The 15,765-nt window shown below is 56.5% G+C and overlaps 1 protein-coding gene across 4 annotated transcripts; it reads left to right on the top strand.

The window, feature by feature from the left end:
• Positions 1-1,357: 1,357 nt before the first annotated feature.
• On the top strand, positions 1,358-15,650 carry BAP1 (BRCA1 associated protein 1). Of its 4 annotated transcripts, none has more exons than XM_037385738.1 (17): positions 1,358-1,485; positions 5,423-5,452; positions 5,553-5,607; positions 6,338-6,470; positions 6,853-6,972; positions 7,457-7,518; positions 7,602-7,744; positions 8,601-8,679; positions 9,409-9,532; positions 9,854-9,971; positions 10,370-10,557; positions 10,893-11,026; positions 11,635-12,107; positions 12,241-12,347; positions 13,146-13,238; positions 13,750-13,822; positions 14,115-15,650. In XM_037385738.1, the coding sequence occupies exons 1-17, from the start codon at positions 1,449-1,451 to the stop codon at positions 14,246-14,248; spliced, it is 2,103 nt and encodes a 700-aa protein (XP_037241635.1). In that variant the 5' UTR covers positions 1,358-1,448; the 3' UTR covers positions 14,249-15,650. The 4 variants fall into 4 exon arrangements, with proteins under 4 accessions (XP_037241635.1, XP_037241633.1, XP_037241634.1 ...); XM_037385736.1 differs by having other exon boundaries at positions 12,241-12,401; XM_037385737.1 differs by having other exon boundaries at positions 10,367-10,557.
• The last annotated feature ends 115 nt before the right edge of the window (positions 15,651-15,765 follow it).

The raw sequence follows: 15,765 nt of genomic DNA, 5'->3' as shown, positions 1-15,765 counted from the left end.
CCGTAATCCACCTCTCTTGCAAACTCAGGGTGCCTGCATGGGGTGTCTCCTGGGATGGGAGAGCTGTGGTGGGGCTGGCAGGCTGGGACACGTCCTGCATGGAGGGGAGTGGAGCCAGTAGCATGGATTTATGGGCCAGGCTGGAGCCGAGTACATGGATTTAGTTAATTGCAGGCCTGGGGGGAACAGAACGATAAGCAACAGGTAGAGGCAAGGAGGGACATGGTTGTAAAGCCAGAAATGAGAGACAGAAGCCTCAGTCCTCAGGGCCTGGATTTAATGGCTCCGAAATGCTTGCAATGAGCCACATGGCTGAAATGTCTGCACCCCCCATTCACTCCGAGTGACCTCCTGCGCTCAGCAGAGCAGGTGCTGGGCTGTCCACCCCGGGGGAGGCAGCAAGAGAGGGGGTCCCGGGGCCTCTGCTGTGTGCAGGACCTGGCCCTGAGGTGAGCTGCGGCAGAATACAGAAGAAACCAGTCCCTGAAAGGGCCTCCCCCTTCTCTCCCCCAGAAAATCTCGGGTGGCCGAGCCTGACACTCCTGGGTAGGTTTACATCAGCAAGGCTGGAGTAGGAGGGCTTTAAAAGTGTTCAAGTTCCAGCCTTGTCTCTCACGATGACCAGCCAATGGAGGCGACCTGGGTCCCTAGGAATTGCCAGGGGCTGAATGAACATGAGAACATCCTCAGCCTTCCCGGGGGTGGAAGGAGACAACTTCAGTGGGCAGATACAGCATCGCTGCCCCCAGTCTGCTCTGCACGAGGGAACAAGCCCTACCTGGGCCTTGGCGCAGCTGGCTGAGCCCTATTCCAGGGCCAGGAGCAGGATGAGGGGAGTGCTGGGGGATGGGGTGCGCGTGGGAACGGCCACAGAACAAAGCCATGGCGGGGGACAGGCCCCGCCACGGATCCGGCTCCTATTTTTAGTCACTTCCTAAGGAAGCATAGCACAGGGGCGCACGCTCGCCCTGGGCGCCTTCCAGCCTCCGAGGCGGCGTTAGCAGAGCTGCTGGCAGGGTCAGGGCCAACACGGCTGGCCTCAGCCTCACCGGGAGCCCTCACTCCTCCAGCCGGGGCGGCCCAGCCCCTAACGACAGGCCCAGCTCCAGGCCCGGGACCTTCACCACAGGCCCCGGCCCCAGCCCCTCACCACAGGCCGCACGGGGCGGCCGAGGCTGCCGAGCCCCATGCGCGGCCTGGAGGGCCTGCAGCGCTCCGGTTCCGGGGCCCGAAGCCCCGGGGCGGGGCAGGGAGAGGCCCCGTCCCCCCGGCCCTCCCAGACCTCCCCCGCCTCCGCGGGACCTCCGTGGCGCGGCGCGATGACGTCACGCAGCGTCGCGCAGCGATGACGCGCAGGGGCGGGCGGCGGCAGCGACGGCGGCGGCGGGGCCCGGAGTCGGGGCGGGTGGTGGGGCCGGACATGGCGGCGCGGCCCGGCCCGCGGGAAGATGAATAAGGGCTGGCTAGAGCTGGAGAGCGACCCCGGTGAGCGGCGGGGCGGGGGCGGGCCCGGGGGGCTGGCGGAGCGGCCCGGAGGGGTAGGCCGGGGTGGGGCCTGGGCCGGGGGCCCGGAGGAACAGGCCGGGGGGACCCTGAGGGGCAGGCGGGGGGTGTGGGGTGCAGGGATGAAGCTTGGGCCGGGGGGGCGCTTGGGGTGGGGGGTGCGTGGGCAGGGTTACAGGGCGCAGGCCTAGCGTGCGGGTGCAGGGGGGCAGGGGCTGCGGGAGTGCGGGGGGAGGAGGGCCTGGGGCGGGCGGGGGGGCTGCTGGGGGCGCCAGGGGGGTGCCTGGGGGTGCGGGCAGAGGGTTGGGAGGGCAGGCGAGCACGGAGGGGTGTGTGGGGCAGGGGTAGTGTGAGTCCTGGGGGGAAAGGGGAGTGTGTGGGGTTGTGGTGTATGGGACGTGGCCCATGGGGGCGTAGGGAGAGGTTATGAGCGTGTAGGGCAGGCAGGAAAGGGCATGTCAGGACGGGGGGTATGGAGGTTGAGATGCGTGATGATGGTGATGAAGAGGGATGGGGCGAAGAGGGCTGCAGGAGCGTGGTGAAGGCTCAGAGTAGGTCCTGGGTTCTGGTAGTACTTGTACATGAGGTCTGAGGTACCCCAGACACCTCTGTGTGCGTGTGATGTGATAAAGCCAGGTGTCTCTGTGGAAAACATCTGAAATGCTGCAAGGGTGTAGCATGAAGCATTTCTGGTTTTTGCAAATATACCCTGAAATATCGCTGAAATACAGGGAGAGGCATGCATCTGGGATGCCCCTTGCTACAGAAGCAGCTCTGACTGGTGGTTGCCCCAGACCTACATGGGTGATTGAGGACAACCTTTGTCAGTTGGGAGCATGTGAGGGTGGCATCTCCATCCCATGTGTGTCAGATACTGTTGTCACTTTGCAGCTGAGTGGGTGGATCAAAGCCTCTCCCCCAGATAGTCCAGGAAAGGTGCTGAAGAGCCTGGTATGGTGCCTGAGCAGCCAGCACCAGGATGGTCACAGCTGTCCCCTTCCCTTTGCATTGGAGAAGGTGGTTTCTGTGGTGGGGTCCTGGACTTTGTTTTGTGGGATAGGATTTGAGGGCCAAAGCCAATGTCAGCTGAGGCATTGGCTGAGTGTTGTTTTAACGTCTCTGACTTGCTGTAGTGCGATGTGGGATCATCCCCTGGGAGGCTGAGAGCCGGTCTTTGGGATGTGGTGGTGTGGTTTTGAGGCTGAGTGAGGAAATTGGACCCCTGGCATTATACCCATCTTCCTGTGCTCAGCGAAGCATTCCATCTGCTGTCAGCCTCCCGTCACCCCAGGTTTTGCTGCTCTTTATGTTCTTTTTACTGGTATTCAGGAATTGCCGAAATTGTTCCCATCTTCCTCCTTCTTCATTGTGATGATGTCAAAGACAGGACATGGGTTGGATTCTTGCACCTGGGAGGGAAGGTTATTTGCTTGGAAGATAATCTGGCTGGGCAGAGACAGACTCTCAGAACACTGCAGCTGTACTCCTTTGGACATGTGGAGATTTGGATGCAGAGGTGACAGCTCAGACAGCAGTTAGGAATGAACCACGCGCTACTCTTGGCTTTCAGCACATCCCATAAGGTGCCTGGCCCTTGACACGGGGCTTGGGATTGAAGGTCTTGAAACTTTGCTGCTCAGGAAGGGTCGGTAGATCCAGATTTGGGCTGTTTGCCACGGCTGCTGGGCAGAGAGGGGAGCCTTGGGAACCTCCAGGCTGCTGGCATAATATTATGTGTGCTTGTGGACACCAGAACGTTTCTCCCAGCTGACCCAAATGATTTGGGACAGGGGTTTGGGTGTTCCAGGAGGGATGGCAGCAGCAGGATCATGCCTTTTATGGATGCTGAGGTAATACAAAGTATTGAAATGAAGTGGAGAAAAAAACTCAGTTGGAAGGGACCCCGGGAAGTGTTTGGCCCAAAGCAGAGCTAACTTCAAGGGTAGCTCAGGTCGCTTGTGGCCATGTCTGGTTGAATATGCCCAAGAAGGAGATTTCTGCACCCTGGTCCCAGGGCTGACTGTGCTGGTAGTGAAGAATTGTTTTTTTTCTGGTGTATAGGCAGAATTTCTGTTGCTGCAGCTTGTTCCCATCACTTCTTGTCCTTTCATGGTACGCTTGGAGAAGTTTGGCTTCATCCTTTCTCTGACTACGCAGCGATGTTGATCAGACTGGAGGAAAGCATGCAACAGCTGGCTTCCCGTCTCCTTTGGTGCAGCCCTGCCGGTCTAGTGCATGGTCCTGGAGGACTGCTGCAGGGATGTGGGAGTGCTCTGGGCTGAGCCATAGCGAGCTTGGAAGTCCTGCTTGGTCTTCTCCTTCTGGTGGTACCCGTAGGAACAGTGCTGCTTTCGGCATTTATGGTTGTTTGTGTTTGCAAGGCCTTGTGCTGATGCAAATCTTCACTGGCTGCAAGGCAGAGCTTGTGATATGGTTCACATCTGACATCATGTGTTTTGCTGTGATCAGTAGACTGTAACTGCTGAAACTGGAGAGGAGTGAGGCCTTTGACTTTTGCGGAAGCTTTTACAGTTGAGAGACTCTACCTGTAAGCAGCTGTGACTCCTGCTTCCATAACAGATGCCATCTAAAGAGGGAACAAGAGCCATGGCTGTAATGAGCATCTGAAGACTCTTATGGTCTGCAAGGACCGCTTGCCCTAAGCGCCTTGCTGCAAAGAACACAGCGAGGCTGTGGCACTGCCTGAAGTCTCTGTAGCTGTCACCTGTACGACACAGCCCTCCACAGCATCAAGTATTTTGAGCAAAACCATCTCTGTCAGAAAGGTGCTGGGGTTTGGTGTAATGGCCTTGCGTGGGTGAGGAGGCTGTCACTGGTTCAAAGCATGTTATTTCCGTAGCATGTTTCTACCCACTGACAATTTTGTAAGAAATACAGTGTTTTCTGCTAAATTAATGAAGACTTTTTGCTCCCAGAAGTTTCCTCCCTGTTTTAGTAATTTTCACTTCAGTGTGGAAGCCCCTTGGGCTCTTCCCTTCTTGACTGAGCCACTTACATCGAGTTCCTTAAATCTGTTGCTTACAGGGATGTTTCTCAGGATCGAATCCTTCTTATTGATATTCCCTGGACTTCCTCCCAGGCTTTCAGCAGCCTTTGTATGGGAGTGAAAGAAGCAGATTTATTTATTATTCCAGTCTCGAGCTCGCTAACTCCGGGTGCAGGGGGACCATCTGAAAATTAGGCCAACTGCCTTTGCTACGGCATCATAGTGGAAGCTGCTGCTCAGTTGCTGATGTCTAATAATCCTTTGGTCTCTTTGCTGTTGTCTCTGTATCTCTGGTTATGTCCTTCTGTAATGGGAATTTTGTAGACACTGGAGACAGGCTCTTGGATTTGGTCCCCCAGGAGAGAAGGAGATGAAGATGAGCCTTTTGACACTCGGACTTCCCCGCAGCCCTGTTGCTGTGAGCTGGCTTTCCCTTCACTGGCTGTCTTTCACTAACAAGGACATAAATTGCCTTGTTTTAAAATATCCTGTGATGAATCTAGCTCTGTTTCCCTCCAGTTAGAAGCATGCATGTCATTTAGGTGCTCCCTGTTGCTGTGCATGGTGGGGATTTACTTCTTGGCAGGTCATCTGCAGTGGGTCAGGATGATGAAAGTGGATCTGGCTACACTGGGCTCTGGCAGGGGAGGGTTGGTTCAGGTCCTCTCGAGGAAGAGGATGGTGAACAGAGATGGAGGGATAAAGGGAGCCAGAGCACCTCTGCAGCAAGCCAGGGCTCAACAGTTCTGCTGCTGGGGAGTCAGTGTGATCCTGGTGCTGCTGTGCTGCATTTTTTCTGGCTGTGCCTTGGTCTGGGACCATGTGGAACCTTCCAGGGGCTGGTGGCAGCAAGTTTCCTCTCTGCTTTCTTCAGCTACAAGTAGCCTACCTGTTGGTTTTGTTCCTTTCCAGGTCTCTTCACACTCCTGGTTGAAGATTTTGGTGAGTGCAAGAAACCTTCCTGGGATGTCTGTTTTGTGCGCAGCATTACTCCTAGTCCTTTCTGGGTGCCTTTACACCAGCTTCTACCCTTTGTTTGCAGGGGTCAAGGGAGTGCAGGTTGAAGAGATTTATGACCTGCAGAGCAAATGCCAAGGGTAAGTCACAGGCATGAAAGTACGAGTTTTATTAAGCAGAATGTGTCTGTGCGCCTGGGAACTCATTGCTGGCCATTCAGAAGGGCTTGTGTGAGCTTGTTGGTCATGGAGGTCAGCATTGGAAGTGATGAACCAGGAGTGCCTCATCAGGATTGGGGCAGACAGGTAATCTCCTGCCTTGAGAAAGACCTCGTGGGGGCAGGTGGGGGCATACTTCTAAGGGCTTCATCTCCCTTTCCCCATGGAGAGCTGCAGTGCCAACCAGCGTGCTTGCACTGGGGGCTTTCTCCCTGTCTCGCTGCTTTGAAGTGGCTTTGAGGCTGTTGCTTTCTTAAAAGCCATTGTCTGAACTCCTCTTGAAGATGAATACAACATACATTGAAAAGGACAGGTCATTGGGTGGTCAGGTACTGTTCTGCAGGTCAGTCAGTGTCCAGAGGTGAATTTCACCTCCCGTTTTTCTGTCTTGAGCCTCTTAAGACCTCTCAAATCCCAAAGTTTTCAAGCTTGATTGTTGTCTGAGCCTGGAGCATTAGCCTAGGAGAGTGTCCTCGGTGATGTGAGGCTGGGGGGATTTGTGGCAGGGATGGTCACTTCCAGAAAGATGGGGTTGGTGGTTCTGCTTTTCCTCTTTCTTTGCTGTGCCCACGGTTTGAAACAGACGCTTGGCAGTGCAGCCCCACTGATGTGGTCCATCCAAAACAATGCAGCTGTTGACTTCTCTCTGCAGCCCTGTGTATGGGTTCATCTTCCTGTTCAAGTGGATTGAGGAGCGCAGATCACGCCGAAAGGTCTCTACCCTGGTGGATGAGACGTCGGTCATTGATGATGACATCGTTAATAACATGTTCTTTGCTCACCAGGTAGGCTAGAGGCAAGGGGAGAGTGTGCGTGTGTGTATGTGTGTGTCTCATGTGATACCTCAAGGAACCAACATGGTACTGAGAGGCTGTACTGCTCTTGATGGTCCTAAGGCAGCTCCTCTTTCCTGGGAGTCTCTCCCCTGAGCATCCTGAGCGCTGCGAGCCTGTCTGTGGCTTGCACTGTGAGCAGATGCTCATGGGACATGGTGTGGCTTGCTAAACAGCACTGACTGACCTTCCTTCTCTTGAGAGCTGAGGTCAGGTTGCTGCTCTCACATCTGGTTCTTGGTAATACTTTTCATTGATTATTGTTGATACTGAGGGGTTGTTGAAGGGTTTCCTTGTTCCTGCCGGTTAAGATGGTCCTTATGTCACCCTCCAGCTGATCCCCAATTCCTGTGCCACCCACGCCCTGCTGAGTGTCCTCCTGAACTGCAACAATGTCGACCTGGGCCCCACGCTGAGCCGCATGAAGGATTTCACCAAAGGATTTAGCCCTGAGGTAGGGGCAGGGGTGTGCAGGGCTGTGCATGGGTGGTGCATGTGAATCTGCCTCTCGCTCCCCTCTCAGGATGATGCTCTAACAAGCTGGCTCCTCTCCAGGCCTTTGTGGCTGCACGCTACATCAGTATTGCCTCTTCTCACTCATCTTCCTACCTTGCCTTGCTCAGAGCCTTGGTCCCCTTACTCTGGGTGTAGCTCTGAGCCTTCTGTCATGTTATTCCCTAGCTCAGTCTATGGTCAAAAGTTCTCTCTCCTACCTTCAGACCTATCTTGAAGTCTGTGTTTCTCCAACTGTAATTTCTGCAGCGGAAATTGTGTGGTTTTTACCTGTAACTCAGCAGAGCAGAGGGTGTGCGTGAAAGCTGCTCTCCCAGTGCTGTGTGTCGAGGGAGGGAGAGAGGGAGCAGGGAGCTGGTGGGTGAAGCATTTTGTTTGTTGCCTGATGCTTCTCAGTTGTTTTCTTCTCTTGCTGTTTGCTGCAGAGCAAAGGCTATGCCATCGGCAATGCCCCAGAGCTGGCCAAGGCCCATAACAGCCATGCCAGGTGAGTGAGCAGGTGTCACGCAGCTCGCTTTCGCCGGAGGCGGCAGACTCTCCTCTGACCTCTCACCTGTCTTGCCTTTGCAGGCCGGAGCCACGCCACTTGCCAGAAAAGCAGAACGGTATCAGTGCTGTGCGAACCATGGAGGCTTTTCATTTTGTCAGTTATGTCCCTATCAAGGGACGGCTGTTTGAGCTGGATGGGCTGAAGGTCTATCCCATTGACCATGGTAAGAACCTGCCTGTCCCTACTTTTTGACAGAGTTGAATAGACACCCTGGTATGTCCAAATGTATGTATTATTTTTCATTGTCTCTAAGCATTAGCTGATGTTTGTGGAGAATCACTCCAATGGCTCCCAGATTCATCCTGAGTTTTGACAGCTCATTTTGGAGCCTACGCACTGGGGACTGTCTAGAAGGCAATTATTTCTGTATGCATTGCACTGTATTTTCCTCCCTGGTTGCTCAGGGTCATGAGGTCCCTCTGCAGCTCTGAAATAACTCAGTATTGCAAGCAGAACTTGTCTCTTCCTTACTCTTCCCTTGTGCCAAGTAACCACTGTGTGATGAGGCACAGGATCCCAACGCAGATCCCAGCAGGCCGCTCAGGTTACTCCCATCTCTTACAACCTGACCACTCAGTTCTCTCTTTCAGACACTTAGTTATCCCTGCTAGGACTTTGCTTCTGTCTGTTAGATTCTTTGGTAAGGTACCCGCTGTGTGTGCTTGGGTTACTTAAGCATGGCACCAGATCCAGCAGCAGGTGGATCCCAGCAAGAGCTGAGATTTCCTTGGACTTTATAAGCCCGAGCCTTGAATCGCTTGTGGTCTGTAGGGTTCAAAATTCACCTTTCTGCCCAGCACATAGCTCCCATTTTCCATTTGGAAGGCAGAAGCAGGGGATTCCATGTATGGGCTGACAGCACGGTCCTTCTGCTTCCTGGGCCCCTTCTTGGCTTGATCCCTGGTATGTAAGGGAGCCACGACGTTGCCTCTGTTGGAGGTGGCAGGATCTGCTCTGTGAGTCTGAAGCAGGAGCCTTGGCCTGCGTTGCTCAGTCCAGCTAATGTCTCGTTATCACAGGGCCGTGGGCTGACGATGAGGAATGGACGGACAAAGCCAGGAGAGTGATCATGGAGCGCATCGGCCTGGCCACTGCAGGGTAATGACCCAGGCCATGGTGCAGGCACTGGCCCCTTGCCATTCGTCCCTGGGTTATTTCTACTGTGGGCTTTGTGTGACAAGTTGTGGAAGTGGGGGGTGGAGAACATTGCCTGGGGAGAGGTGCCGGTGTGCTGCTTCCTCGCCTTCTCTTGCATGTAATTTGCCAGCCTTCAGAGCATGCAGGGTAGTCCCTGCAAATGGCCACGCAGGATTAAGAGGGGCCAGATCAGGTTCCTGTTAGCTCGAGTCCATAGGAGATGGAACGGTGCTTCTGGTCCTGAGCTGGGATTCTTGGATGCTGGGGCATGGGAGTGACCAAGTGCTGGCATAGGTTGCCCAGAGAGGTTATGGGGTCTCCATCCTTGGAGATACTCAAAGGTTGTATGGATATGGTCCTGAGCAACCGGCTCTGGGTGACCCTGCTGGAGCAGGGACTGGGAGCAGATGACCCCCACAGGTCCCTTCCCAACCAAGCTGTGATTCTGTGACGGGTGTTTTGTGTTGTGGCTGAAGCAGCTTTGTCCTGCTTCTTCAGCCAGTGTGAACTTGGTTTTGGAGGAAAAGCCTCCTGTGTGTTGGTGTTAAACTCCAGGGCAGGGGAGGTGCTGCCTGGAAGGAGCCCTCGGGGGTTGTGCAGGGTATGGCTGGCAGCCTGCTCGCCCCTCTTGCTGGGAGACGGGCTTTTCCCTGCCAGTTCGTGCCTGACGGCTGCTGTCCCTTCCTGCAGGGAGCCGTACCACGACATCCGCTTCAACCTGATGGCGGTGGTGCCTGATCGGAGAATGAAGTATGAGTCTAAACTGCACATCCTGAAGATGAACCGCCAGACTGTGCTGGAGGCCTTGCAGCAGGTAGGACAGCCCAAGCTCTGAGGGAGTTGTGAGCCTGGGGTAGGAATAGGCTGTTTTCAGGGCATCTCCCTGTGCTGTGGGGGCCCTGGATTTTGGGGTTTTTTTTGGCCTTGGGAAATCTCTGGGAACAGGAATTAACCGGCCTCTCTGCTTGGCCTTTTGCTGCTCACCTGGGAGGTTATCCATGGCATTATTGGTTGATACAGGTGGTCAGCAGCTGGCCCACCCTCATGAGTTGTTCTACGGTGCTTGAACAGGAGAGATGTGGTTTGGGTTGTCTCGGTCTAGCACTCAGTGTCTTATCTGTCATTTGCCTTCAAGCTTATCCGAGTAACTCAGCCTGAGCTGATCCAGACCCAGAAGTCTCAGGAGTCTCAGCCTCCTGAAGAGGCAAAGCCAGCCAGCATAAAGACTGTGACTCCGGAGAGCACCCACCCAGGTAGACCCCTGTACCAGTGGTGGAACCTGCCAGCCAGCTTGGCTTGTAGTGGAGTGAGCACGGGCCGGTGACAACGGTTGGCTGACCTGTAGCTGGAGGCTGTTTTATGGTCAGCTTCGCTTTTGTTTCTCCAAGCCCAGCTCTGTATGCACTGTGCTGGGGTGTGGTAGATGCTTCTGTGCCTGGGAGCAGTGTTGGAGAGACATGGAGCTTGGGAACAGGAGAGCTTAAGCTTGGGGGCAGTGGTGACAGCTGGAGGTGGAACGGGAAGTGGGTGTGATGGTCTGGTGGAGTGTAAGAGCTCTTCTTTTACATGGGGTGGGCAAAGGGTGGCAGAGGACATTGAGTAGAAAGTGATGGTGCTGGTCATGAAAGGCTGTGCTGTGCTTGTATGGCAGACGGCACCGACGAGCCCACCAGCCAGGGCCACCCTGTGGCCACGCAGAGCCCACCCAACAAATCCAAACCAGCAGCAAAGACGTCAGCGAGCAGTATCAATGGAGCACCTCCAGGAAACCCCAACCCCATCGTGCAGAGGTTGCCAGCCTTCCTGGATAATCACAACTACGCCAAGTCCCCCATGCAGGTAAGCTGGAGCTCCAGGCCAGCAGCATGCCTGACTCGAGCTGAGCTTTTTACTTCCCATCCCTCACCTCTGTGGGACTGTGGCTGTCAGCTGGTCGGAGCCCTTCCCCTGCCCTTTCAGCCTGCCTGCCCTCGTACTCACCCAGGCTGGGAGGTGAGAGGGTAAATAAAGGCTGTCCTGGCAAAAGAGGTTGGCACTGATGTGGGTCAGCTGAGCAAGCATGGGGAAGAGTCCCCCATCTCCTCTTGGAAGGGGCAGGGGGACTGAGGATGTGACCGCTGGGCTCTTCCTCCCTGCCCTGCTGCTGGCAGGCCATCAGCAACTGTGTGTTGCAGGAAGAAGAAGACCTTGCAGCAGGAGTGGGTCGCAGCCGGGTCCCAGTCCGACAGCACCAGCAGTACTCAGATGATGAGGATGACTATGATGACGATGACGATGATGAAGTTCGTAACACCAGCTCGGCCATCAGGTGACGGCTTGAGCTGAGGGAGGCGGGGAGGGAGCTGACGTTTGCAGAACCAGTGGGGGTGACTTCCAGATCTCTTTCCTGAGCGCTGATAGTTGTGTTAGAGCTTGCACCTGCGTGTGCCGTCAGGGCTGTTCTCTTTGCCTGCCGTTTTACTGTTCGCTTGCTGGACCGTGTGAAGCCCTGCTGTAGCTGTTCACAACCAGCCCGCGGTTTTGGCTCTGTGTATTGGCAGCTTTGGGGAACCTCAGTTCCCTAGTGCTGATTGCCAGATCGGCTCCTGGTGACAGTGGTGGTGTGCTCAGACTGCTGCCAAGGTCAGGAAGGTGGGGTCGCAGAGAGGGTGCTTTTGGGGCTTCTGGAAGAAGAGCAGGGGTATGCAGCGCGCTGTGCCCCCCTAGCTGCGTACAGGTACCCGCAGCTGAGCGGTTCAGTGGTATTGGGGTGCTGCCAGAGAAGATGGTGGCAGTGGGGATGACCTAGAAATGTGTCAGGCCTTGATTCATCCCAGCAGACAGCCTGGACTGCTGAGTGCAGAGCTGCCAGTGGCTGCACTGGGCCCCCACCTCCTTCTACCAGCTACTCACCTTCCCCGCTGTGTTCCCGGGCAGGTACAAAAGGAAAGGGCAGGTAAAGCAAGAGCATGTGGCGGGGGCTGCGGATGGCCAGCTCTCCGTCCTCCAGCCCAATACCATCAATGTCCTGGCTGAGAAACTGAAGGAATCTCAAAAGGATCTTTCCATTCCCCTGTCCATCAAGACGAGCAGCGGGGGCACTGCCGTGGCGGTGGTCACCCACTCCCAGCCCTCTCCCACCCCCAGCAACGAGAGCACGGACACGGCCTCGGAGATTGGCAGCGCCTTCAACTCCCCGCTGCGCTCTCCCATCCGCTCGGCCAACCCCACCCGCCCCTCCAGCCCCGTCACCTCCCACATCTCCAAGGTGCTCTTTGGCGAGGAGGACGGCCTGCTGCGTGTTGACTGCATGCGCTACAACCGGGCTGTCAGGGACTTGGGGCCCGTTATCAGTACCGGGCTGCTACACCTCACGGAGGACGGTGTGTTCTGCCCGCTGGCTGTTGCAGGTAGGTGCCTGCCAACTTTTGGAAGGGTGGCATTTCCCCTGTGGTGGTGGGATAGTGTCCTTTGACTTCGGGAGTGGATCCTGGTCCTTTACGGTGGCTGATGGCTCCTAATGCTTCCTTCCTGTGCCCACAGATGGGGGTAAAAGCTCCCCGCCTTCCATCAAACCCGGTGAAGAGGCCCCAGTCGCAATCAAACCGGACGAGAAGGAGGGCAGTGAGGCCAGTGACAGCAAAGAGAAGGTGGGACTTGGCAGGACCAGTGATCACCCTGGGGGGGAAAAGTATTCTCCCAAGGTGAGTTTTGTGCTGTGACAGCCCTGGGAGCCTGGAGCTCCCTGCGCTCACCCAGAGATGCAGCAGCGCTGGCAGTGACTGAACTGCGTGTGCACGCTGTCCCGCTCACGTGTCGCAGCAGCTGTGCCTCCAGGCATAGGGCAGCGCAGGTGGTGTGCCTTGCGTCATCGCAGGGACGTTTGCCTTGGCAGCGAGCAGAGCTGCTGTCTCCTGCAGCCGAGACATTGGGCGTGCTGTGCTCTGCTCTCCTTTGAGCCAGAGGCTGGTGGGACCCTGCACCCCCAAATCCCAGCCTGCTGGTACCTTCACTGCCTGTGCCCGCCAGCAAAGGCAGGACTAGGCTCAGGCAGCACAAGCACATCAAGAGCTTCTTGGAAGAGACCTGGGCTAGAAACTGTTTTACTCGAAAGAGAAGTCTTGAGATTTTGTTATCGAGAATAACCAGGCCCTGGGGTGTCCCTCAGGCATGCACACAACCCTTCCCCCTGTCCCAGAGAACCAGATACGCGGGGCTGGGCCAGGCTCGAGCAGAACCCAGCTCCTCCTCTGGGACTGGCCGTAGTGCTGCCTGATTGATCACCCCCTGGCTCAGAAATTCCCTACAGTGAACTGATCCCCCACCCCCCTACCCTGGCAAGTGTTTTTTACTTTGACAAATCCTCCCTTTCCCAGCCACTTACCAGCTCGCTCCTGTGCTGTGGCAGGGGTCTGTCTGCTCATGTTTGGTCTGCTTGATCCTGACAGGAGCTGCTGGCACTGCTCAAGTGTGTGGAGGCAGAGATTGCAAACTATGAGGCGTGCCTGAAGGAAGAGGTGGAGAAGAGGAAGAAATTCAAGGTTTGTTTGTTGATGACTTGTTTGCATTGCCAGTTTAGCTCCCCGAATGCTTCTGCCTTTACACCAAAGAGAAGGGAGAGCGGTTCAGCTGAGAATGGCGATGGGAAGTATTCAGGGTCCCTTTCCCATTACCAACCAGCCTTACGGGGCAGAGCTTCCGCCAGGACAGACTGAAGCCCCTGGGCAGCACTGACTAGCCTGAGGAGGATGGGGAGCGCTGCAGCTGAGCCACCGCTGAACAGCAGCACTGACAGGAGGAAGCAGGGGGGGGCAGTCTCTGCTGCAAGGCCTGGCAGGATTTCTCCCCTGCCCACCCTCGCCTCTCCCCAGCAGCACTTTGTGGAAAATGCTGGCATTTGAACCGGGATGAGGACAGTCTCAGTCGTGCACTAGACAGGACAGGGCTGGGAGGTGGGTCCCTGCCTGCTCTGGTCTCACTGTTAGCCTTGAGCTCTCCTTCATCCGTGCCACCCATTTGTGGATTATTTGTGAATTTTTCCTCTCTTTGTAGATCGACGACCAGAGGAGAACCCACAACTACGATGAGTTCATATGTACCTTCATCTCCATGCTGGCCCAGGAAGGTGAGCTGTGCTGTGCGGCCGAGGGGGTGGAGCGCAGGGTTCCGATTCAGCTGCGGGAGCCATGCTGAGCGTGGCAGAGCAGCAGCTGGGAGCCTGGGAAGCTCACCCTGTCCTGGGGCATGAGGGTAGCGCTCAGTCTGGGGAGCTGCGCATCTCTGGTCTATGTTCTTCTGATTTTACAGTCCCAGGAGGAGCCCACTAATGGGTTTGGGGCGAGAGGGGGAGGGCTGCACCCTTGCATGGGCAATAGCAGCGCTCCAGTGTGGGCATATCTGTCTGCCTCACCCTGCAGGCATGCTGGCCAGCCTCGTGGAGCAGAACATCTCGGTCCGCAGGCGGCAGGGGGTCAGCATCGGCCGGCTGCACAAGCAGAGGAAGCCAGATCGCCGGAAACGCTCCCGCCCGTATAAAGCCAAGCGTCAGTAGCCTGGGAGTCAAGACTGTGAGAAGCAGCTGGGCTCTGTGGCTTTGGGCAGTGGCACTTGGATCTACGTTACATTTTGCCTAAGGAAGACGGACCACAGTGACAAGCCCTCAGCTGACGTGGAGCCTGGGGACAAAGAGAAATCGGGTTTTCCTCTGAGCCTGAGCTGTGAAAGGCAGGAACATGTTGTCTTGAGGGAAGTCCCTGCAGCCGCAGCAGAAGGCAAGCTGGCGTGCCCAGTTGCCTGAGCGTGCTGCGGCAGCACACACATGCTGTGGGCCTGTGTCTCGGCACTGTGGCCAAGGACTGCAGCAGGAGAGGGAGAGCCCACCTGGCCCGAGTCGGCTCCGATGGTGAACACCGGCGATGCTGATGCAAGGTCGTGCTGGCTGCAGCTGGCTGTGGCTTGTGTCCTCCTGTGTCCAGGCCTTCAGCTCTACGCTTCCCCAGGCCATCTATGTCTGTCTCCTATCCCTCTCCCTCCCTTCCCCAAGTTATTTTTGGTTCTGACCCCTGCTTTGGCCGTTGCCGAGCAAGGTGGCTCCTGGGCAGAGCCCATTCTCCTGCGCTCACCTGCCTCCCTGCTACCTGGTTTCCAGAACCGCCCCCTGGGTGGCTGTGCAGGTCCTGCCTTGCCCAGCCCTCGCAGCTCTGGGCTTGGTGCCACCCCCAGTGCCAGGGGAGGGGGGGTGGGGTTGTCCCTGGAGCTGGGCCTTGTGCCCAGCCCTCGGTGGTGGTGCTGGGGGGTGGCGCGTGGCTCTGCTGCCATGGCTGCTCTCCTAGGGACCAGCTCTGGCCCTGGCGGTGCTGGTGGGTCACACAGGGTTGCTCCAGGCCCAGTTCTGAATCCCTGTCAATTACGAACAGACCAAGTTCATCAGGTGGCCTCGGTGCTGCTGGGCACTGTGCCGGGGTGGACGCTGGGTGTGGAGTCCCTTGGTGAAGCCTTGCAGCGTGGGGAGAGGTGCCTGGGTGCTGCAACACTCGGGGTGGCATGGGGGCTGCAGGGGAGGGTGGAAGCAGTGGCGGGAGCACAAAGCTGCTCATCCAGAGCTCACTGGTGTGGGCAGCAGCCTGCTCCCTGCCGCAGCGCCTGGCCTGGCCCTCGCCTGCCACCTCCTGCACATGGTCTTGGGCCTGTCCCCAGCAACCCAGCCGAACTGAGAAGCCAGAGGTCAGCACCCCTCCAGAGGTGTCCTGAGGCAGAGCTGGGCCGAGGGGTGCTGTCATGGGAGAGGACTGAATTTTGCAAATGTGCAAGTTTGTACAGGTCTTGACTATGGAATGAGGCTGTTCTTTCGGTATTTGTTGAAGGGAAGAAAATCCCATCTCTTGCTGTGTCTAGTATCAAGTGCTGTAAATAATGGATCTGTCTGAAGGAATAAAGCTATCCTGTAACAGCCAGCCAAGGCAGGGGTGTGCGAGGGAAGGCAGGGGTGTGCGAGGGAAGGCAGGAGCACTGAGCACGTGGCTCCGGGCCGTGCTGTCCCTGCCAGCAGCACTTCTGTGGTGCTAAAAA

The sequence above is a fragment of the Falco rusticolus genome, chromosome 4 (genome assembly GCF_015220075.1).
Source record: "Falco rusticolus isolate bFalRus1 chromosome 4, bFalRus1.pri, whole genome shotgun sequence".
In the NCBI taxonomy this organism is placed as follows: Eukaryota; Metazoa; Chordata; class Aves; order Falconiformes; family Falconidae; genus Falco; species Falco rusticolus.
Note: the sequence above shows the minus strand (reverse complement) of the source record. Positions and strands in the feature narration are given on the sequence as shown.

Bases quoted from the DNA above. Each gene is read 5' to 3' on its own strand.
- BAP1 (XM_037385735.1), top strand. From the start codon at position 1,449: ATGAATAAGGGCTGGCTAGAGCTGGAGAGCGACCCCG. The intron at 6,471-6,852 runs GTAGGCTAGAGG...GTCACCCTCCAG, and splicing joins ACATGTTCTTTGCTCACCAG to CTGATCCCCAATTCCTGTGC. The intron at 9,972-10,366 runs GTAGACCCCTGT...GTGCTTGTATGG, and splicing joins TCCGGAGAGCACCCACCCAG to CAGACGGCACCGACGAGCCC.